Genomic DNA, 24270 nt, shown 5'->3' with positions numbered 1-24270 from the left:
TTTTTTCAGTCTAAAATTACACATTTCACATAATTGTCATGTCTCTTAGTCTTTAATCTCTGAGGATAGAGCTTTAAATTCAAGCTTTGGAGGTACTTTACTATGATCTCTTTGTACTAACCATAAATGTGATATTTTAAAAACAGTAAGTGTCTGGTAGTTATGTTTAAAATGGTTTCTTTTTTAAATTGCCAAAACAATAAATGCTTATTGCAAACGGATAAGGTAGTGCAGATGTTTATAGAGGAGAAAATAGCAATCCACCCTTAACACCTCTTCCCCGCTCCACCTCTAAATCCCACATCTAAGAGGTAACAACCACTAACGATGTAGTGTATACCTTTCCAGACCTTTTTCTTTTGATTTTTGTTTTCACATAAATGTAGTCAAACTACTACTACACATACCATTCTACCTTTTTTCTACATAATGTATCATCTGCATGTTTGCACTTACATATAACATGCTCAAATTTTTAACAGGCAATATCCTGTACTATGGATATACTATATTGCTTTGTTTTCTTAATGTGTCTGGTTATCATGTTAAGCAGTTTAAAAGGTCCTTAGGACATGTACTATGTGGAATCCTGTGTCTCCTTCCAAATGTTTCCTTATGATGTGAGTCTACCTGGTAATTTGTGATAATGTTTTCATGATTTTGTTTGTAGAGTTTGACTCATACTTTTTAAAAAAATTTATTGTCCATAGTTATGTCTGTTTGCCCTGTCTCATTCTGATAGATAAAAGAGCTTTTATTCCTGCCCTACTTTGATTAGTTGCTTAGTTATTTTAAGGAGAAAACTCAAGGCATTAGCACATACTCTTGAAAATGGTTGGTTTGAAGCTGGCCAACTGAAAATTCAATAGGTTTGTTGTTTTTCATAATGGGATTTATATTTGGAAGTCTACTTTCGTGGATTCAAATGAGAGGCAATTACCTTGTGTAATTTTTGGTTGTCGTCTCCTAATAAAATGTTGTATTTGAGTCCCTTAACTTTGCAATTCATGTATAATGTACTTTATATTCAATTTGGTAGGTTTTTTTTTTTTTCCAAATCAAGCTGACATTTAACTCAGTGTCTTTTCCAACTGAGCAAATACATTGGTCATTTAGGTGTAGGTTTAACATTGGTCTGAATTCCTATAGATGCTTTTTATTTTAGAATGCTTTTCCTGTCAGATGCTAACATCTCACAAGTGAAGATATCCTTGGGATGGTGTGTAGGAGTCTGTAGGAGTGTGATCATGCTGGCAGGCTGCTGGGAGGTCTGCTTCCTGGGAGCCTGCTGTGGGCCTGCAAGAACCTGGAGCGAGTCTGTTTCTGACTGTAACTTTTCCTGCTGCCCGATTCTTACCAAGTACAGTTAGAGTTTCTCTTTGGGGAGGGCTGGATACTAATTACCAATATTTGCTTCATGATTAGCGCTCTGGAAACCCATGGACTAACTTGTATTTTGAGTCTTTGATATTTGGCCTCTTGGTGAATAGTTATTAATTACGTACTCTATTTTAGCAGGCAGATGATCCATGCCAAGTTTAAAATTTTACGAATTTTGTGTTAATGTAGAGCTAACATTTTTCATAAATTATATAGATGGCTGCAAAAACCTTTTGTATGGAAATCCATTTGTTGTGATATTCAGCACACAAAGACTTTCTAAAATTGCCCGGTTAAAAATACAACTCTTCTATTAATTTATAAATTCTAGACTAGAATATCTGTATCAACTCTTTGTATCAACTCAATTTGTATCAACAAATTTTATGCTAATGCTTCTGTGGTGAAAATGATAGTTACAAGGAATCAAGTCAACTGAAACATTTATTGCGGATGTATAACTATGTACCCAGCAGCTGGTTACTGGGATTCCTCCATTTAAGAGTAAGTCTCTATAACACATTCATTATGGTCTTTTTATTTTCTAGTATATAGGACTACAAAATCCCTTAGATACTAACAGAACCAAACAAGTCTAAATCGTATGAAAGAATGTTAGACAGGCTCCAGTGAAATGTTAGCTTTTCTTGATGTTTTGTATTAATAACCACCCAAAGTGTATCTTAAAAGTCGAAGTTTTATAAAAATACACATGCATGCAAACACATCTTTTGAGATACTTATATGGAAAAAATAGTAACGATGACAATAAGAAAACAAGCAATGGATACATTTCACAAAAGCACATAGCTAACAAATAAATTTTGCTGTTAGCATATGCACAACTGAAAAAAATGTCCTATCACAGCCAGTTTCAAACTCCTGCCCAAATTTCACATCCTCTGACACTATTATTATCTCTTCTAATAAAGAAGAAAAGTAGTCAAAGAAAGATGAGCACCAGGTATTTCTTGGTAGTCTCATTGTCTCTAATGCATGCGAGCAGTACTATAATTGGGGAAACACTGGTTTTATATTTGACTACCATTGTTTCAATGTGTTGATATTCAGCTCTTGACATTACTTCTTTACGTAAACTGCTGTTAATCTGCCAAAAATACTATACTGTACTTTTTATAATTGTGACAGTTGGCTTCCTGAATAATTATACAATAAAAGTTTTGTTTTTATTTTTTAATGGACATGGCAAACTAAATTTAAGCTTAAAGAGTATACTTATTATAGTTACCTTGGGGGAAACTTCAGGAGTGTGTTTTCACCTATTTCTAACAAAATTATTTTATTGTACTGTAACATAATTTATGTACTAATTTGCCTTTTGTTGAGAGGAGTAGTGTTTATTTTATGCCTTTCTCATGTCACGCATATGGCTGTGCTGCTGCTTGTGCTACTTTCGTTATCAGTGCAAGCTGTGTCCTTGGTCCTAGTCCAAGGGTGCTATTAGGCTTGAACTCATGGGTTTTGGACAAATGGACAGAGCTCACAATTAGCAATAGTGAATATATTGTGGGAGCATAAGATACCAAAGAGACATGCATCATTCTTCATTGCTGCTACTAGAGAATCAAGTGGTTGTAGATTAACAGGATAGGCTATACAATTATTGTTACTTTGAAATAAACTTCCATGTAACTTGCTTGGATATCTATAGATGTTTTCTCTACCTGAAGAATTGTTTGGAACATGGGACCATTATTACTCTAACCTAAGTTATTCTAAGTTGGACATCATTAAGACCCTAAATTAATGATTCCCTGATTCAGAAATTTGCATTATTCACAGTTGACTTAAAAACCAGTGCTCATTTTATGGTACTACAGAAGCAGAAGAAAGGTAGGTATACAAGGTTGATACATACTTTAAAAAAAAAGCACATTCTTGTGCCTTTCATATCATATTTTGAAAATTTCCCCGTTAGTAAGTTTTTCCTTTTGTCTTCATTAAAAGAAAGTTTGAGGAGGGTAAATGACACTGTTCTGTTTCAGTGAAATTTCAGGTTAGTTATAGTTTAAGCATAGGTGTACTAAAGTAATTTATATATATATACATATATGTATATATATGTATCAGATGGGAAATGTGCTGATGTCGTAACAAGGTTTGAGGTAGGCACATCTCACACAAGAACATGAACACCCATTCATCACACTTGTGGACTTCGAAAGGATCTACTAAAGTAAAGTAAATTTTTTTTGAGCCCATCAATGAATATAATATTTTGATTTTTGTAAAAGGCACAATTTAGAACAGGGGTTGGCAAATTGGATATTGGGCCAAAATCAGCCTGCCTGCGTGTTTTATACAGCCTGTGAACTAAGAATGAATTTATGCTTTTTAAATGGTTAAAAATCAAAAGATTTTGTGATAAGAAAATTTTAAATTTTCAGCAAAGTGTGGCTTATCCCAGTTTATGCTTTTTAGAGTGGCTTGGTAAAAAGTTTATCTAATGCCAACTTGGGATTAGAGTGATCGATGAATATCCCAGTTACGTTAGAATAATTATCTCTATTATATGTTTCTCATTTAGTATAAGCTTTTAAGGAAAGAGCGTTAAGCTTTCAGGTTGTTTTACTCTATTAGTCAGAAAAAAACAGAGTTTAAGGAATTGGTTAAACAGGTTTTTGGAAAACTGAGAAAATGAAAAGGGGACACTGAGGTAACAGGAGGGCAGAAACTTGGCTGTACCCACCCGAGGGCTGGGAGAAAAAAGGGTACAGAGTGTGGTCACCAGAACCTAGAAGCTTGGAGTAGGGCCCCCTAGAGCTGAGATGTCTGAGAATGTGGCTATTGGACTACTGGTGCTGGTGTCTGTGAGGAATTGCAGTTACGCTGGTCCGGGAACGTGTAACAAAGGTAGAAACTGGAATGAACACGGGGTGAACTGCGTTGATTATTGATCGGTCCATGCGCGTAGGAACTGACCAAACAGAAAGGACCAAGTTCCCTCTTATTCTCCCAGCCTTTCAGTCTTTGTCTAGCACATGCTATTAGTGTCAAAGGAGAAATGTAGTTTACAGGATCCTAATCATACTTAAACAAACAAGAGTGTAGAAAGTGTGAGCTAGGAACTAGGAGCTGAAAGAAAATATCTTAGACACATTGTCTAAACATACGAAAAATTTCTCAAAGCTCCCAGTAAAAAATTATTCTAGTGTATTTTCAGGAATCTGGGAAGATAAAAAAGACATCCAAAAGAAGACTTTTGGATGAGCATTGTGAAGTTTCTGGAGGCCTTTTTTTTTTTTTTTTAGGTCATAATGTCTGTTTATTCCCCATATGTTGCACTCTTGAGGCATAAACAGTGAAATTCTGACTTTTGTTTACCTTTGCCTTTTGGGAGTAAAGACTAATAGGAGTAAAAGACTGAGGAGTGAAGAGTAAAACTTTATTAGGTAACAGTAAAATGTAACATATAAAAAGTTGGGACTTTCTATATATGCTTCAATTTAAGATTGCTACCCCCTAGGAGAAAAATAAATCCAATTATCAATTATTTAGGAATAAGGGGTTCCAAATAGGATAAAGCCAATTTGTGTATGTCCTAGTTTAGTGTTTCTTGAACTGTGGTGAACGACCAGGCCTTTTTTTTCTTTCTTTTTTTTTTTTTAGTCTGTCATGGACTGATACTTTTTGAACATACAATAAAAATGAATTTCTAGAAAAATGAAGTGAAAAATCCAGACATTCACAATACAATAGCACTGATGGAACAGTCACGTGTCTTGATTGTGGTGGTGGTTACATGAATCCATACATGGAATAAAATTGCATAAAACTGCACACACAAATGAATATGAATGCAGGTTAAAAAAATGATGAAAACTGAATAAGGTCGAGTTTAGTTAACAGTCAGATATAGCAATATCAATTTCCTGGTTTTGCTTGGACTATCGCTATATAAGATGTCACTGTTGGGATGGGGCTGGGTGAACAGTAGAGTGGCTCTCTATTATTTTTGCAGCTGCTGTCAATCTAGTTATTTCAAGATAAAAAATATATATATGTAAGCCTACTGATCCCTGGTCAAGGTCATATTGCTGTAAAAGTTTCCAAAACTTTAGTCTCAATTTTTATACTTTTGGATATGTAACAAACTTAGCCACCTGGCACTGGCCTGATGACTACAGTTAAGTGTTAGCTCCCTTTTCCCTCTGTTTACTCCATATTTTTGCTGTTCTCAAACTCTTTCTACCCTTCATCTCCTACCTCCACTTTTCTACTTATTTGTTCAAAATTATTTATTATTTATCCTTATTTTCTTTTTTTTTTTTTTTTTTTAAAGATTTTATTGGGAAAGGGGAACAGGACTTTATTGGGGAACAGTGTGTACTTCCAGGACTTTTTTCTAAGTCAAGTTGTTGTCCTTTCAGTCTTAGTTGTGGAGGGCGTAGCTCAGTTCCAGGTCCAGTTGCTGTTGCTAGTTGCAGGGGGCACAGCCCACCATCCAGTGCAGGACTCGAGGAATTGAGCTGGCAACCTTGTGGTTGAGAGCCCACTGGCCCATGTGGGAATCAAACCAGCAGCCTTCGGAGTTAGGAGCACGGAGCTCTAACCGCCTGAGCCACCGGGCCGGCCCCTATCCTTATTTTCTAGTAGTGGAGACTTGTTAATCAAAGAATGTTACAAATATGTAATTCAAATTGCTAATAGTTCCCATTTATTGAGCACTAATTATGTGCCGGGCACTATATGGAGGATTTTAAATAGACATTTTTCTTTCATCCTCAGTTTGAAGTAAATATGGTACTACTACTTTAGTTTTATAATCTCTCTGGCCACCTTTTTTAGTGACTTAGGTTTAAAAGTGTTTAAAAAAATAAAATTGGAGGTGGTATTTAAGTCCAGATTGACTAAAGTTTTTGCTCTTAACCTTTGTATTATATTGCAGTACCGCTCCATCTGGTGTTTTGAAAACACATAATGGAGGAGAAGAGGAATGGTTACATGCCTTAAGAACAGAAGGCACTAGACAGACACTAGAATAGAAAACTTACACTGAACTGTATAGTTCTTTTTCAATATCCTAGTTATGGTGTTTACACCATGTCAGCTTTGATTTCCAGTGCTCTTTGAATGAATGTAGGCGTGAAAAACAGCTGCCTAGTTTGACTTTTGGATATGATATTTGCTATTGTTACTTCCAAGTCATAGTCCTTTTATTTTATTTTTGTTGTTTTTTTGAGGGGTACATCTCCCTTGTCAATTTGCAATATTTCTCTGTTGTAGAATGTAAGATTTGACCTAGTGAGCTACTGATGGTACTTAACATCACTCTGTGATTACTGGAATATTTTAAAGCGGCTTGGAACTTAATGACTAGGGCTGTGGACCAACTGTATTTTCTTTAATTGTGATATAATATAACTTGACATTTGAGACATAACAAAAACCCAAATGGGAAAGAAGTTCTGATAAAATTCTGTTTTATAGATTAGCATTATTATTATTATAGTTATTATAACATATATACTGGAAATTGCAACCAGATTTCTAATTTGCAAAATGTTATACAAAATACTCTATTGTTTTTATGTTAATCTCAAGAACTCAAAAGATAATTTTCACAGGAAATGAAAATTTAGCACTGTGGTGTCTTATCCTAAAAGGTTGGCACATGGGTGGAACGTGGATTTAAATATGAGGTGTGATTAAAAAAAAAAGTGAATGTTTAAGTTTAAAAAAATTATTCAGTAAAAGAAACATTGCCATTAATCCCCCTCAGAATGCTCCCCCTCACTTTGAACACACTTATCCTATCATTCTTGCCACTTCCGAAGCAGCTGTGGAAGTCCTCTTTCGTGAGTGTCTTCAGTTGCGCTGTCGTGGCTGCCTCAATATCCTGAACTGATTCAAAACATTTGCCTTTCATGGTCATTTTGACTTTGGAGAAGAGCCATAAGTCGCACGGTGCCAGATCCGGTGAATAAAGTGGATGAGGACACACTGTAATGTTTTTATTTGACAGAAATTGCCGTACCAGAAGTGATGTGTGACATGGAGCTTTTCTTTCCGTTGTGATCAAAGAATACAGTGAATGCTGCTGCTGAGTGCCATCCAACGGAAGGGCTTCAATACCGGAAGTGGCGTGTCAAACCTTAGTAACAGTGCGTGATAAGTTTCAACTTGTTCGGTGCAGTCAGTGGAGTGTGAGCTACGGTTGAGAGAAGGTGTGTTTAAAGTGTGCCATAAATCATGGATCATGAACAACGCATTAATATGAAATGGGCAAGTGGTTTCATCCTTCATCATGACAACGCTCCATATTGCACATCTCTTCTCGTATACAGCAATTTCTATCAAAAACATTACAGTGTGTCCTCATCTACCTTATTCATCAGATCTGGCACCATCCAACTTCTGGCTCTTGCCCAAAGTCAAAATGACCATGAAAGGTAAATGTTTTGAATCGATTCAGGACATTGAGGCAGCCATGACAGCGCAACTTAATACACAGTCCCTATTCATTTTTTTAAAAATCAGGATTACGTAATTATGTGATTACCAGATTTAAGATCTATCTTAATCTCCCCATGACTACTGTGTAACAACCAATTTGTACTTCTTAATACCTTCCCCTTTTTACCCACCGGCAATGCTCCTCTCCTCTGGCAACCATCAAAATGTTCTGTGTATCTATGAATTTCTGTTTTGTTTATTTTATTCTTTAGATTCCACTTATAAGTGAAATCATACGACATTTGTCTTTGTCTGACTTAATACACTCAGCACAATACCCTCTAGGTCCATCCATGTTGTTGCAGATGGCAAGATTTCATTCTTTTTTATGGGTGCATAATATGCCATTGTGTATATATATCTCACCTCTTCTTCATCCATTCAGGGACACCCAGGTTGCCTTCATATCTTAGCAATTGTAAATCATGCTTCAATGAGCATATGGATGCACACATCCCCTCAATGTAGCATTTTGGATTTCTTCAGATAAATATCCAGAAGTAAGATTACTAGATCCTTCTTTGTCTGTTGCTATAGCCTTTATTTTAAAGTCTATTTTGTCTGGTATAAGTATTGCTACCACAGCTTTTTTGTTTGTTTCCACTTGCATGAAATATCTTTTTCCATCACTTTACTTTCAGTCTGTGTGTGTCTTTCAATTTGAAGTGAGTCTCTTATTGGCATCATGTAAGAGTCTTGTTTTCTTATCCATTCAGCCCCCATATCTTTTGATTGGAGCATTTAACCTATTTACATTGATAGACGTGGTTATTGCCACTTTATTCATATTTTTAAATTTTTTTTCTTTGATTTGTTTCGTCTAAAGAAGTCCCTCTAACATTCCTTGTAATACTGGTTTGGTGGTGATGAACTCCTTTAGCTTTTTCTTATCTGTAAAGGTATTTATCTGTCCTTTGATTTTAAATGATAGCTTTGCTGGGTAAAGTAATTTTGGTTGTAGGTCCTTGCTTTTCATCTCTTTGAACATTTCATGTTAGTCCCTTCTGGTCTGCAGAGTTCCTGTTGAGAAATCAGCTGACAGTCTTATGGCAGCTCCCTTCTAACTTGAACTGCTTTTAAGATTCTTTGTTTTTAACTTTTGACATTTTAATTATGATATGTCTTGGTGTGGGCTTCTTTGAGTTCATCTTGTTTGGGACTTTGTGCTTCCTGGGCTTTTGAATGTCCATATATTTTACCAGGTTAGTGGAATTTTCCATCATTATTTCTTCAAATAGGTTTTCGTTTCCTTGCTTGCTGTCCTTCTGGTACCCCTATGATGCAAATGTTGGTACACTTGATGTTGTCTCAGAGGCCCCTTAAACTGCCCTCATTTTTTTGGATTCTTTTTTGTTTTTGCTATTCTGTTTGGGTGTTTTCTGCCACCTTGTCTTCTACGTTAATTATTCGATCCTCTGCTTCATCTAATCTGTTGATTCCCTCTATTGTATTCTTCATTTTAGTTATTGTATGCTTTATTTCTGACTGGCTCTTTTTTATGTTTTCTGTCTCCATTTTTATATTTCCTATCTCTTTGTTGAAGTTCTCCCTGAGATCATTGAGCATCCTTATAACAAGTTGTTGAACTCTGCATCTCGTAGATTTGTTTTTCTGGAACTTTGCTCTGTTCTTTTATTCAGGACAGTTTTCTTTGTCTCCCCATTCTGGCTGCTTCCCTGTGTTTGTTTATATGTATTAGGTAGGGCTGCTCTTTCTCCTTGTCTTAGTAGAGTGTCCTTATATAGAAAGTGTCCTGAGCGGCCCAGTGGCACAGTTTCCCTGGTCACGAGAGTTGAGTGTCCCAGGTGTGTCCCTCGTGTGGATTGTGTGTGCCCTCCTGTTGTAGTTGAGCCTTGGTTACTGTTTGTACATCAGTGGGAAGGATTGACCCTCAGGCTGATTGGTTGTAAGGACTGGCTGTGACCTCAGTGGAGGATTCGTGGTGCAGGGGCTGACTCTACAGAGCAGGATTCACTTTAGCACAGCTCTCGTGCCTGCCCAGTCTGCCCTTTGGGTGTGTCGTCCTTGGAGGAAGCTGGGTGATGCTCTGGTGATGCTCTTGCTCAGTCCACAGCTGGCCACTGGGCATGCCAGCTCCGGGGCCTCCTGGGAGGGGAACCCCTGCAGGCCAACTTTGGCTGCAGCCTGTACCCTGCCTGGGTGAACCTGGTATGAGTCACAGAGCAATCTACAGATGGCTGCCACCTGTGCCATGCTTGGAGGTGCCTCGATAGGCCAAGCCATGAACCAAGGTTGGCTGTGCTAGTGCCGGGCTTAGGGCTGCTCAGCAATAGGTATGGGACACGCCAAAGCCAGATGCTACTTATTTGGGTTTTGTGAACCTTTGGGAGATTTTAAGGAAGCCTGCAGCATGAGCCAAGAGAGGCCATTTGTAAGGAAAAGATACTGGAATCGGCTTGGATGGTGTGCCCAAAAGTTGGGTGGGGTGGGATCTCAGAATCACCAAGGTGAGGTGAATGAACGGTATTAGCCAATTGATGGAGACTCAGATATGGTGCCTGCCTGCATCTGCACGCTGGGAGTGGGGAAGCTTCAACAATGAAACAAGGGCTTCTGCCAGCTCCTCTGGGAGAAAGCTGCCCCTCCAGCCCTTGCTCTGAAGCCAGACAACTCAGTTCCACCCTGTATGTCCCTAGCGCACTTTTCGAGCTGCTGCCCCAGCACTGGCTCTCAGAGCGAGTGAGTCTGTCAGTGAGTAAGTCCGTGCACAGGCCCTTTAAGAGGATTGCCTGGGACTGCATCCGTCCTCCATCTCACTCAGCTGTAATCTCCACTGGTTTTCACAACCAGAAGTTATGGGGACTTCTCTCCCTTGCACTGAAACCCTGGGCTGGGGAGCCTGGTGTGGGATTGGGACCCCTCTCTCCTTCAAGGGGGACCTCCACAGCAGACCTCTTGACTTTTAATGATGATCCACGGGTGTAGGAACAGCCCAGTCCACATCTCTGCCCCTCCTACCAGTCTCGAGGTGGCTTCTTCTGTATGTCCTTAGTTGTAGGGCTTTGGTTCAGCTAGACATCAGGTGATTCTCAGCCATTCTCAATGGTTATTTTGTAGTTGTAATTTTGATGTGGTCGTGAGAGGATGCAAGCAGTGTTACCTACTCCACCATCTTGATGGGAAGTCTATTGGTTGCCTATTGTATCATATTGGGGCACTTTCAGATTGTCTTACTTTTAGTGATGTCAAAATTAATCAGTGGATTTTTGTATAGTTAGCCTGATGCATCCATTATGAAGTTCCCGTGAACCTTTCACTTACTGGTTTTAGCTGCCATTGATGATTGTTGCATTTATTAGCTAGAGTTCTCCTATAAAGAACAACTAATGTGGACTTTTTTTATGCATTCATCTTTCTATAGTATTTGCTGTGCTTAAAAATATTCCACTCAACTTTTGTTCTTATTTTTGCTCAAATTACCTCATCTTTGACCTTTAGCTTTGACACAGAAGCTTTTTCAAATTGGCTTCTGTGTCCTTTTGCATGATCCTGGTAATCTTTGTTAACTTCCTTGGCCCAACCTCATTTATACACTTCCTAGCTTAGTTCTGGAATAAACTATTTCTTCTGTGAGCCTTGGTTCTCTTTAGTGAAAATTATATTTAGACACCATAATTTAGACACTACATAGTCATGCTACTCATGGCTACTGGGTCATGAAATGTTCAGCCTTTTCATTGAACCATAAGAATATGTGTATTTTTTAGAAAAAGAAAACTTTTCAGTTCATACTGACCTTTCCCATTCATATTTAAGAGTTTTCATTTATTTTAAAACTTTTATGCTAAAAATAATTGGTTCCTAATGACATTAATGGAATAACTTATTTGCTTTATCTATTTATATATAATAGTCTCATTAGTAATACCAATATTTCTATAATAGACTAGTAAATACAGTTTAAGATTTCTTTGTTTTTTTTGCTCCTGGGATATATTTCAATAAGGCACATGCAGTCAAAATAGTTTTGTTTAATTTTATTTATGCGTTTATGCCATTACCAATTTGATACAGTTCTTTGAATGTCTGGAAATTTTTTGAATGTCTAGAAATCATTTTTTTTTACTTATTTAAAAAGTGCAACATTTTACATGATTCCAAAGTGCACTAAAAAAATGTTCAAAGAGGTATAGCTTTCATCCCTGTTCTTCTCTTACCATTTCCTTTAATATGTGATTATTAGGTTTCATTTTGGTTGAGTCTTCCATTTTCCATTTTGAAAATATAAGCATACTAAACATACTTTTCTGTGCCTTCCTTTTTTCACTTAATACTATATTCTGGAGATCATTCCAGAGCAGTGTACAGAGATCTTCATCATTACTTTGTAATGCGACATAACTATTCCATTGAATGGGTGCATGTACCAGGTTATTTGCCACTCCATTGGTGAACATGTAGGCCATTTCTGGTCTTTGTCTATCACATGGATAACCCTTGCATTTCATTTTAATCTTACTTTCCATGTATGAATGGTGAAGGATGCTGTTTTCAGTGCATTGCAATTCACAGTGATCCTACATCATCAGCCTTATAAGAATAATTGTTTCAGGGTTTGCTTGCTTGTTTTTTTTTGTTTTCGTTTTTGGGGTTTTTTTTTGTTTTGTTTTTAATGCCTACTTTGCCCTACTCGTGTTAGTTGACTTGAAACCTCTTCCACACCTCAAATGTTAATTTGCTATTTTGGGGGAAGTGCTTAAACTCTTCATAACTACTAGAAAATAAGTGATGGCTTTTAAAAAAATTACTATTGCATTTAAGCTTTTGCTTCTCAAGAAAACTGAGTTTCATTCCTTTTCATTCATTTTGGTCTTGTGATAATTTATGCTAAAAACTTTCTGAGTTGCTGTATTCATTGTGTTACCAAAATAAAACACAACCCATGTATATTTTTTAAATTTATAGTTAAAATAGAAAAAAACTTGCTTGTGAAACATGAAAGAATAACATTATTTTCAGAAGCATTTTTAATATTAACACCAAAGTAAGCAGGTATTTATGAAGGAAAGATCCTGAATTACCAGCTTTGTATTTAAAAAGAGAAAGCTCATCTTTCTCATGTGCTTAGGTTTAATCACATCATGTTTTATTTTCATTGTTTTTATTTTGAAGGTGGATTTTTAAAGAGCTGATTTGCATGAAGGTCAATAACCACATGAAGGAACTGACCACTATCTTTTTTCATGTTTCTGTTTAATGTGGTTAAGCACGAGTACGTAGGACTGGAAGGCTGGCGTAAGTACGCAGTCTGGTAAAATACAGGGTTGGTGCAGCTTATTAAACATTACCTAGGTGAGCTTATATCCTAGTCTTGTCTATAATAAGCCGTCTCTCTCAGACACTTGGGAGTTAGTATTCTATACCGCTTTCAGTGGAGTATCTTTTTCATAGAGGAATCTATTCTAAATTGGAAAAAACAAGAGCCCGATGATTTTTTTACGTCCAGTTTAGGAGTTTCCTGTATAATACAGGCAGGATTGATTGATCACCAGGACTCTGGTGTGAACACTTGTTACTCTTTTTCCCCATGCACCCCCTTTTGTTGCTAGACATATATTTACTACCTAGTACACTGAATCAAAATACTTTCTCTGAAACTTTTTACCCTTTGCTCCCAGTTCTATGTACTAGCTAATAAATATCTGATTTAAAGAGCAAGAGCGCTGGTGTCAAACAACCTGTGGATACTTGTCTTTGCCACTCACTACCTAGGACTTCAGTTTTCTTCATTTGTGAAATGGGATTACAAATAATATACCTTTTATAGGTTTGAGAGTCAAATGAGCTAGCTGTATGTAAAGCATTTAACTCATACGTGAAAAATGGAAGGTATTCTGTTAGCTGCCTGTAATGGTAATGGTGGTCTAGTAGTGGGGGCTATAAGACAATAGTATATAATGGGTTCAGGTCTCTAAGAACTTACTTGCCCTATTTGTTGCGACATTGTCTAGTACTAAAAATGAATTTCAGCATTTATGCACTTCTGTCTTTTGAAGGTAATTTGGTAAGGGTGTCTCCTCCCCCACATTTTGCTAATGAGGAAAATAAAATCGTTAATTTAAGAGCTTTAGCTCAAAATAGTGAATACTAGTAGTGAAACTCATTTGCACATATCAGGGCCCTAAATTGTTCAAATTAGTTCACTATGCAGCCTAATTTATGGGTTTTGGAAGAAGCCGACTGCTTTAACAGGAGAACATACTTCACTTTATACAAGTGTTTGTGCGAACTAATTTGGAAGACAAATTCAGAAACAGATTTCAGGTGTATATACATTGTTAACATTTGGGATGATGATATTCTTACCTTTCCTCATCGGAACTCTACAGGGATACATCTGAGATTAGATACGTTTGTGTACAAATTGATTTCTTGTATAAAGAAAATAAGTTAGCATACTATCTTATAGAAATTCCACATTAAAATAAAGCTGCAACTATTTTGGGGTATTAAGAATAGTTGATGGGTGTGGCATTTTAGGGAAGAGCTGCTATTTTGACTTATATGTATATGTCAAATGAAATTCTGTGAGAATATTCTTGCCTAGTAAATGCTGTAATTTTAATAACATTTGTTTTTATTATCAATTTTTTAAATTTAATTTATATACATTAGCCTGTATCACTAGGGGTTCTCTGTATGTCTGAGGTACGACTATGCTAGTTGAAGATGTGGGCTTAAAGCAAGTGAGAAACATTGCATGTGTCTGCCAAATCCATAAGCACTAGTTTAGGTTATCATATTCGTCCCAAAGAGCTTTGCCTAAAGTTTCCAGGCCTTTGATAAAAAGCATGGCTTTGTTATCTATGTAAATCATATATGTTTTTCATTAGTGTTTTAATTCACTCGTTCTCACGGGTCCTATTTCTTAGATGAGAGTATGGCAAATGTTGTGAATTAATTTATGGTCTGTATGGCTTGTTTTTTCTACAGGACAGTTTTGAGGTGTTTTCCCCTCTTCCTTTGAGAATTGCCTGAAAAGAGAAAGCTAAAACTTGGTACTATTAAGGAATTTCTTTGATTCAAAAGGTAATGAGAATTTATGCTAGGAATGGGAATGGTAAACTCAGGGGAGATTATACATTAATAACAAGATGTTGCCTTTGTTTCCTTGTAACTTAAACTCTAGTTGGGAAGGCAGGAACAATAAATGCAAGTAAGTCAAGGGTATATGTGATTGTCATTCTGCAAAGTTCATGGTGTAGGAGTGGAGTTTAGTACTAGTGTCTGGAATGGTCAGGAAAAGGAGAGGAAGGTGGTACAGTGCTGAGTCCATAGTAGACACTCAGATAAATGACAAGTGAATGAAAGTGAGACTGAAATGGCTGAAAGGATGAAGATGGGTGTGGGGGTGATAATATGTGTGGAAGCTGGGAGAAAGGGAGGAAGATGGTAGAATGAAGAGCAGTATGAAAAATTATTTGAAGTCGAGACTGATCTATGTTTAAACTTGACCATCTTAACTATTGAAATTTCTCCTGAGGAGAAGTATAAAGCAAGCTTAGCTAGATAGGGAGGTGGGAATGATGTTGTTGTGAGTCTAATATTTATTGAGTACTTCCTGTGTCCAAGTAGTGTTTTTGGCACCTAAAAGCAGCTGTGAACAAGAAAAACCAAATCCCTGCCCTAAAGGAGCTTGTATTTTAGTGGGAGGAAGCAGGTACTGCATTAAAATGAAACAAGAAGAAAATCTCACATTAATAAATGCAGGGAAGAAAATAAGGTACTATAAGAATGAGGGGGGAGGGGTGGCTGGTTAGCTCAGTTGATTAGAGCATGGTGCTCGTAGCACTGAAGTTGCCGGTTCGATCCCTGCATGGGCTGCTGTGAGCTGTACCCTCAAAAAAAAAAAAATGATGGGAGAATGTCAGAGGAGATAACATTTGAGTTGTCATCTTATTGTTGAGAAGGAGCAGTCTGTCAGACATCTAGGGGCAGTACTACTGTATTCTGAGAAGGCGCTTTCAGGTGAAAAGGCCAGACATTAGCTTGGAATATTAGAGGGACAGAAAGAAAGCCAATGTGGCTAGAACCTTTGGAATGAGAAGGGGGGGGGGTCTATGAAAAGAGGTAAGGGCAGAAAGAGAGAGTAAGGAGGTATGTGCCATGATCTGATTTATGCTTTTGAAAGATCACTTGGCTGTTAATATAAATTCATAATATGTATGCATAGTAATCATAATTGGTGGTATGGTGTAATCATCATTTGTTCTGTTTTGACCATGTTGCTTTGAGGTAAATAGACATCCAAGTAAGTGCAGAGAGAGGTTAAATTTGGAAATGTAGAAGTCACCAGTCTACAGATACTTAAAGCCTGGAATCTGGATGAAATGAGGTAGGAGGGAAAAGAGTAGATGGAGGAGAAGGAAGGCCAAGCAGGGATCAAGTTTTTGGACACGCCAATGTGAAGACATCTGGTAGAACAGGAAGCTCCAACAAATAAGATTAAGGAGGAGGAGCCAGTGAGGGTAGGAGGAAAATAGGAGAATGTGGTCTGTGAAAGCCTAGAAAAGAAATTAACCATTGGCTTTAAGATGCTGGTCACTAGTGATGACCTCTCCTTCTCTCCTTTTTAAAGTAAGGTATATTAAAAGCTGTTTGACTAATGAGAATGAAGAGAGAAAGAGACACTGATGATAGAGGGAAAGGAGTAAATAGGAAATAGAAGTCCTTGAGAAGGCAAGAGGATAGGACCTGAGTAAATGGAGAGTGGTCAGGGAGATGGAAGATGGTAGTGACAGATTTGGGATAGCCATCTAAGGGAGTAAAGCGACTGAGTGGCACAAGTCATAGTAAATGGTAGAGACAACCTACCATTCCAACCTACGTGTCATTCAAGTTTGACCTTTTTGCTGTGTTACATTGCCATCCTAATAAGCAAAGTAATAAATACTAAAGAAAGTGTGCTTTCATGAAGGAGAATCAGAAAAGTGAGACTAGGTAGAGCTGAAAAAAAGAAAATTAAAAAGAAAGCCCCTTATTAGCCTTTTCATATATGGCAATTATTATTTACCTTGTGTTGTAGTTATTTGGTATACCTCTACACCATATTACTATTTCAAATACAGTATGAAATTCCTGGTGAGTAAACTTGACATCTCACCTTTATAGAGTTAACACTGCTTTCAGAGGGGTAGATCCTTAAATAATTGTTGAACAAATAGCCTTGTGATTGATATGAGTTCTGATACTTACAGTTAACAAGTGCGGCCCTAAGTCATTCGGCAATCCATCAGTGGTTGTGTGCTACTGAGAGATATATTCTGATACAGTGTCCACATTTGCCATAAGTCCAACTAACTCATGGTAATTAGCTAGGCCACTTATTCCCTAGGAAAATTTTGGCATGCAGAAGGATTAATTCTTTTTAGCAAAGATTTGCAAATGTGTATGACCATAGGCCAAGCAGTGAATTAGGTAGATAATATCCTTTGTGATAAAAGTTCTTTCTTTCTGTTGCACTTTTCCATATGCTTGAAGATCTGAGGCATTTTAAGTCTTGAATGTGTGACACTACAAGTGCTTAAATGGATAAATGTCAAATGATTTCATTGCATTCATTCCAACTTTTTTTCCCCCACGACACAAATGTTTTCATTTGTACTTGTTTGGAAGGAGGTCAAAGATTTAGAAACCTAAAATGGAAAATGAAGGGGAAAAAAGGGAGTGGCTAGAGCTGTGAAATTCTATTTCTTAATGGTGGAGATAATAACTTGGTACATTAGAAAGGTTTCCCTGCCAGTATTTCTCCATGACTCTTACTTGGAGCTGGGACGTACAGCCAGCCACCTTTCTTTCAGAGTGCTCAGAATACTACTTGAGTGTACCTCTGGGCTTAGATATGTTACAAGCAGTGTTAAGAAATAGTTTTCAGTTTGTCATAAGTGGCTTCCTTCCTTTTGTTATCAGCCAGTTCTCCTGTATTATCTCTGTATTTTTGTCTCTTCACAATACCCTACCTCTACGATTTCATATTCTATAGGGTCTAGTTTTTATGTAGCATATTCTCATCAATGAGTATAAGTTTAGAAAGATACGGGGTAGTTTCTCCAGCTAAGACTGTAGGATCTCCCAAGAGTCCACATAGTATTCTTTTAAAAAAAAACAAAAACAAATTCTTAAGAGGTGGGGATTCTATGAGGAGATATGTTTTTCATATCTGATTATCTTAAGTTGAAAAAAATAATTTTTAATTTTGAAATAATTTTAGGCTTACAGAATGGTTTCAAAAATAATAGATTTCTTATGTATCCTTTGCCCAGATTCCCCAAATGTGAACATTTTACCACTTATCATTTTCTTTATATATAAATATGCATACATATTATGTATATACACGTATACATTTTATATATACAAATATAAATATATATAAATATAAATAGATACACACATACTATTTTTTTCTGAAAGTTGCAGACTTTCCTTTTTACCCCATATCCTACAATGTGTTTTTCCCCAAAACAAGGACATTTTCTCTTATATAGTCACTGTACAATGATCAATATTTCAAGAAATTAACGTTGATACACCACTATTTTCTAATCCACAGACCTTAAAAATTACTTTGACCAGTTTTACGTTTTAAAATTTATTTCACTTGAAAAGTACTATTACTTTTCAGTGGTAATTTTCAAGTAAAATAAATTTTAATAGACTAATTTTAGTTTTTTTAATTTGTTTTTATTGGGGAGTATTGGGGAACAGTGTGTTTTTCCAGGGCCCATCAGCTCCACGTCCAGTCGTTTTCAGTTTAGTTGTGGAGGGCGCAGCTCAGCTCCAAGTCCAGTCGTCATTTTTAATCCTAGTTGCAGGGGGCGCAGCCCGCCAACCCGTGTGGGAATTGAACCGGCAACCTTGTTGTTGAGAGCTCAGGCTCTAACCAACTGAGCCATCCGGCCGCCCTAATTTTAGTTTTTTAAGTCAGTGTTCTTAAATTGGGTTCTATTCTTAGATGTCTATTTTTCCCCCTTCTAAAAGAGATCCATACATCACTCCAATGTGAGAAACACTGACTCTAAGTATAATATTTGAGGAGTATTTGAGTTTTAGTAAGAAATTTTTTAAAGATTAGGTAGGAGTGAATCTTAAAATCTTTACCTATTAAAATCAAGATAAAGTAAAGTGTTGTTTCTGATTTGGGGTTTAGGACGTCAGTGAACCAAAGGCCTTGAATGAGGCCTAGGGCCTTACTTTTAGCTTTATGTCTAGGACAGGAATTCCATCTCATCTTAGGTAAGTTCTCGTCCAGATCCCTCTAAACATTTCTGATGGCAAGCAAGGAAACCTCAGTGCCCTGTACGTGACACATTCATTCCCGTTGCACATGCCTCACATCTTGTTTTTATAGTCAGTAAGAAAGGCCAGCAACTCAGCAGATAATCTGCTGGCGAAGGACCTCAACAAGCGCTTCCCAGAAAGAAGAAAATACCAATAACTTACACACGTGAAAAGCTGTTTGCTGGTAGAATTACAGCTGAAGCTACGTCTATAGATGTTGATATGTAATGATTGATAGTCAAGGCTCTAAATGGAGGAAAAAACAAGGTGCAGAAAGTTGTGTTTCCATTTGTGTAGTTTTCTCCTTAAAAAGAGATGTGTGTGCTCATATGTGCACACACCTATTGGAAGGGTGTACAAAGCTTAACAGTAGTTGCCAGTGGGGAGAGAGGGAGAGGTCTAATTTGAATTGTATTATAAAAATTCCTCTGGGTGTTACTTTTTCAAATAAATAATTAAAAATGTTCTGCCTTAAAATGAACTAAAATCTGTCATTCTGTACTGTTGGTCACAGGTCCAACTTTTGGAATTGTGTAAAATAAGAATATCTTGTGAGTTTTGTGATATTTTGAAATAAATCACTATGGTCCTGTGTAAGTTGTCTTTTTTCCAAAGTAACCCAAAATACTTCCGTTTAACTGTAACTATATCTTGTGTGACATGATGGCCAGAATAGCTTCTCTTACTGACTTGTTCATAACAATTTATGTGTATTCTTTATATGGCTAAATCTCTCTTACACCAGGCCTTCCTTTGAAAACTTGACTTCTTGTGTCCTAGCCTGAGAGATTGGTTGGTTGATTTTAATAATCATGTCATTCTTTGAGCTTGCTATGACTAAAACTCGTAAGTCTTTTCCACATGTGCTCTGTGACCTAATAATGATTTTTCTTTGTGTCTTTGTGTTGAGATGAATTAATCAACATTCTTTAAATGTAGTTCTTCAGCAAGCTGCAGATCTGCATACTGTATGTTTTTGACAGATAGGTTGCTGTAGTATTCCTCTGATTTTTCTTCTGTAGTAACTTTTCAAAAGAAGAAATAAGGCTATTCTAGCACGATCTCATACTAGAGAATGAAATGCCTGTTTTTGCATGCCTCCTTACTTTTTATGGCGGGGGAACAAGGGACTCAGTACTTCCATCTCTGGCTTCCATGCCCTTGTTCCATTCACTTTCCTTCAAAAACCCTATTCTTAGCTCTTGACATTATATTATTTACCAAAGCAGGTGTTCTTTTGTTAAAAACAGTTGTGGCTGATTTTTGCTATTAATTGTGGCCGCATAATTTCATTAATTTCTTCAAAAAGGTCTTGTCTCTTTATTGCTGCAAGTCTATTCCCATGGCGACACCTGGGTGCTGTCGTCTCTTGGAAATGTACCCCAACTCTCAAATATTATTCTGGCCATAATTTCTAATTCTTTCACCTTACTCTTCTTCTACTTCTGTTTCTTCTAGTTTCCACCAAATCTATTCCTTGAGGGTGCTGATATCTTGCCCCTCCTACCTGCACCTTCAGATTTCACTCCCTTCTCTATTACCTATGGATGTCTAAGTCAAGTCACTTCAACATTCTTGGGAATGCCTTCAATTTGCTCAACCCCTTGCCTTCTACCTTTCTTGTTCCACCCAACTTGCTGGAATAACTCACCAGTTGTTTTTTCTGGTTGCTTCAAGATAGCTTAATGCTGCCAGCAGAAGTAGAATAAGTGTGCTGATGAGCTCTATTATAAATTAGTAATGTCCAACCTTGGACAGCAACATTGAAGATTATAGTCTGCTTTCATTTTTGTTTCTCACAGTTGAATTTCCTTCAAGTCTTTTACCCTGTCTCCTCCCCCAACTTTCAACTAATGATGTCAGAGGGAAATAGAGGCCAAAGGGATATACTTGTTATTAATATATTTTGAAACTTAACTATGTCTTCACTCATCTGTATCTCTTTCTCTCAAGACCGTTCCCTCAGTCTCTTGTGATTCCATACTTTTTCTGTGATCTAAACACCTTGTTTGCTCACTGCTCTATTTATGATGACGGAGGGAAGCAAGATACAGAATGGCTTGTATGCTTTGATTATTATGCTTAAAAAGAAAAACAGATCTCTGTTTAAGCCTCTCCCCCTCCTCACTACACGAAGAAGCTTTAGAAGGCTCTATAGACTGAGGTGTTAAAAGCAGTTGTCTTTGGATGGTTTGGATTGGAGACTTTTCCTTTTGCTTGTTTGTAATTTGATTTTTCTCCATTAGCATGAAATGCTTTTATGATGAGAAAAATTTGATGTTTTCCTCCAAATTTTCTATGTGTGCTTATGTTCTTTTTATTATAACCATTTGTTTTATTATCAAGTTTGGGATATGTCTTGCCATGTCTGTCAAGCAGTTCTCTGATTTCAGAAATGGACCATTATTCCTCCTCACCCCCAAATCCCACATTTATAATGTTTCTTCAGCTCTTTGACCGTATGATGACTTTAGTCATAGTTTGTCAGGATTTTCATTTGCTTTTCTGAAGTAGTACTGCTGAGGCTTGGGAAAGGATTTCGGCACCTCAGTATTTCCAGCATTTCGTATGTAGGTACTGATACCATGCAGAGAAGCATGAATGCTCTTAAATGTCCACCGAAAGAGGAGTACAGATATGACTGACGTTCCAAATGCTTGGACTTCCTGGTACCTTTTCTGTTCTTGAAATAACATTCACAGGGGTGGCCAGGTAGCTCAGTTGGTTAGCGCGTGGTGCTGATAACACCAAGGTTGCCGGTTCGATCCCCACATGGGCCACTGTGAGCTGAGCCCTCCTTGAAAAAAGTTTGCATGGTACTAACTTACTTCAAATCTGGTATGCCATAGGTTGTAAGACACAATTATTTTATCAGTCACTAAGAAAGGAAAAAACTGCCAATTAGGCTTTGTTATTGATAGTGTGCTGCATCCTGTGGGGGTGTTGCATGTGAGGAAAATGTACATCATAGAATCGAGGAAATGCAGTTGTTCTAAGATCACATCTGTGAAATTTTGAGTGGTTTTGGAGCAGAAGAACCATGTTTGACCTTGACACTGCGTTAGGTCCCATCCAGGTATTGTCAGCTGTTTTTTCCCCTTCGTTACTTGGTTTTATATGGCTATCATAGACACTGGTGAATGGACTGAATTATGGTGGAGTCAGGCCTACATTTGGGGAAAGGGATTTTGTACACTTCTTTTAAGGGGCATGTAAAACAGATTATTGTACTCCCGTCTTGCCACATAGCCTGAAGGGTGACCTGCTTAAAATATAAATGTGGCTGTCGTAGCCTGAAGCCCTTTTGTAGCTTCCCTTTCTCCAGTGTGCCTCGGCACTCTGCACACCAGACTTTTGGCTTTGGATTCCTGAGTCATTGTGGTTATAACTGGGAGCTCAGAGAGAGACGTGCTGTAGTGTGGAGCAGAGTATATACTTGCATTCAGCAAAGGAACTGTTGAATGTATACCAAAAAAGATTGAAAACCACTAATCCGTAAGATAAAATGTTTCTCTTCAGGAGAAATCTGGTCTTTGAACTTGGCCGCTGTCTTCTACTTCACCTAGTTGTTGGCTTTTTCCTGCCATCCACTTTATACTCGGGTAGTATTGAACTCTTCATAGTTTCCTTGCACATATAGTTCTGTGTGTTAATCTCTGTGCCTTTGCCAGAGTCTCCCTACAAATATATTCTTCAAAAACATATCTATTCTTTTAGGAAGCATTCTTGGCATTCCTATCCTTCCACTAAGCTGAGTTACTTATTTTACTCTATTTTTGCACTGTGCATATTTCTATTCTTGCATTTTACTCCATTATGTTGGAGTTACTTTTGTAACAAAATTATATTTTGTATTTATAGGAAACGGTAAGTTTCTTAAGGGCAGGGGACTCAGCTTAATTCACCTTTTATCTCCAGCACCTAGTACAGTGTATGATACTATCTTCAATGTGTTTGCATACTTACGGTAAAAGGTTGAGAAGGAATGGACAGACCGTATAGCATCAACCTACAGGTTGTAGGTATTGTACGTTTTAATAAAAAACAACTTTCATTTCGGTTGATTTTAAATATTTATGATTTCTTCTTTCTTTTTTTTATTCTTTTGCATATTTTCTTGGCTGGATGGCAATAGAGAAGAAGAAAATGAGGTAAGTGTAATTTAATTAGTTATTCAGTGATTATGGGGTTCAAAACATTTAACATTTAGTTATTTTGAATTAGAAATGAAGTACTAGTTTTTGTTTAGTTTTGGATATACAGTAACTCATTCCAGTGAGGGATGTTATATATATCAAGAAAATTGTTTTTAAACTTTGGTGCTTCCAGAGCTTTAGGCAAGATAAAGGAAGCTGGCAGCTCTGGATACAGTTTCTTATATATTGAGCTTCCATGTAAAATTTAATTTGAAAAGTGCAATCTGTTTCTTAAAAGTATTTGAATACCGTTGCTTTATGATGATACATATGAAAATATTTACTTTTCCATTTGAATGGTTACTGTATAATTTTGAAAACTGATTTCAGATTTTTACCATGTTGGAGGGAAAACTATTCACTTAAATAGCCAGAGTTGATTAAAGAACATCAATTAGAAAAATGTTGGCAAGTGTACCATCTTTAATTTAGGCTTGAATTTGTTGCCATGGATTGTTCTGATGTTCTGGTCTATACCCTAGGTTATCTGCATTTAACTTCTAAAGCCTACCATTTCCTTTGGTGGTTTGGCAAGTAATGGAGGGAGAAGTCTTCTTAGATTATGCTTTGTAGTTGTCGTCCATCTATGGACTATAATTCAGCATGGCCCGAGTGTGTGGGGCCCAAGCAGAGACAGTGGTAAAGTGCCAGGGCAAAGTAATTTCCTGGAAGGCAGAAAGGCCTCATTTGGTTACCTCATCTGTAAAATGAGTGAGATGGGAGACATGGGTTGTTGAAACTCACGTGGGTACTTAAGGGCTTACTGTACTATTCTCCAAATTTTGGGGTATGTTTGAAAAATTTCATAAATAAAGAGTTTTAAAAAATGCTCATGTAGGCTAGTAAAATGTGTACTGTTTGTCATTTAAAAAGACCTTTCATTTCCCTGGCATTTTAAACTATGATGCCATTTGAA

At 37.1% G+C, this 24270-nt stretch overlaps 1 protein-coding gene across 3 annotated transcripts in view; it reads left to right on the top strand.

The window, feature by feature from the left end:
* The window catches only part of SETD2 (SET domain containing 2, histone lysine methyltransferase), a 110715-nt gene that overhangs the window by 6413 nt on the left and 80032 nt on the right, over positions 1-24270 (top strand). Inside the window, exons 1-2 of one of the 3 annotated variants that reach the window (XM_081073206.1) lie at positions 14833-14907; positions 23294-23309. The exons of 1 other annotated variant lie outside the window; for it this stretch is intronic. Coding sequence is in view for 1 of the 2 variants with exons in the window: in XM_081073204.1 (XP_080929330.1) it covers positions 23294-23309 (16 nt within the window). In the remaining variant the exon portion in view is untranslated. Of the gene's footprint in view, positions 1-14832; positions 14908-23293; positions 23310-24270 lie in introns of those variants that run through there. One more of the 3 variants, XM_081073204.1, reaches the window with a different exon arrangement.

The sequence above is a fragment of the Rhinolophus hipposideros genome, assembly GCF_964194185.1.
Source record: "Rhinolophus hipposideros genome assembly, chromosome: 14".
Lineage (NCBI taxonomy): Eukaryota > Metazoa > Chordata > Mammalia > Chiroptera > Rhinolophidae > Rhinolophus > Rhinolophus hipposideros.
Note: the sequence above shows the minus strand (reverse complement) of the source record. Positions and strands in the feature narration are given on the sequence as shown.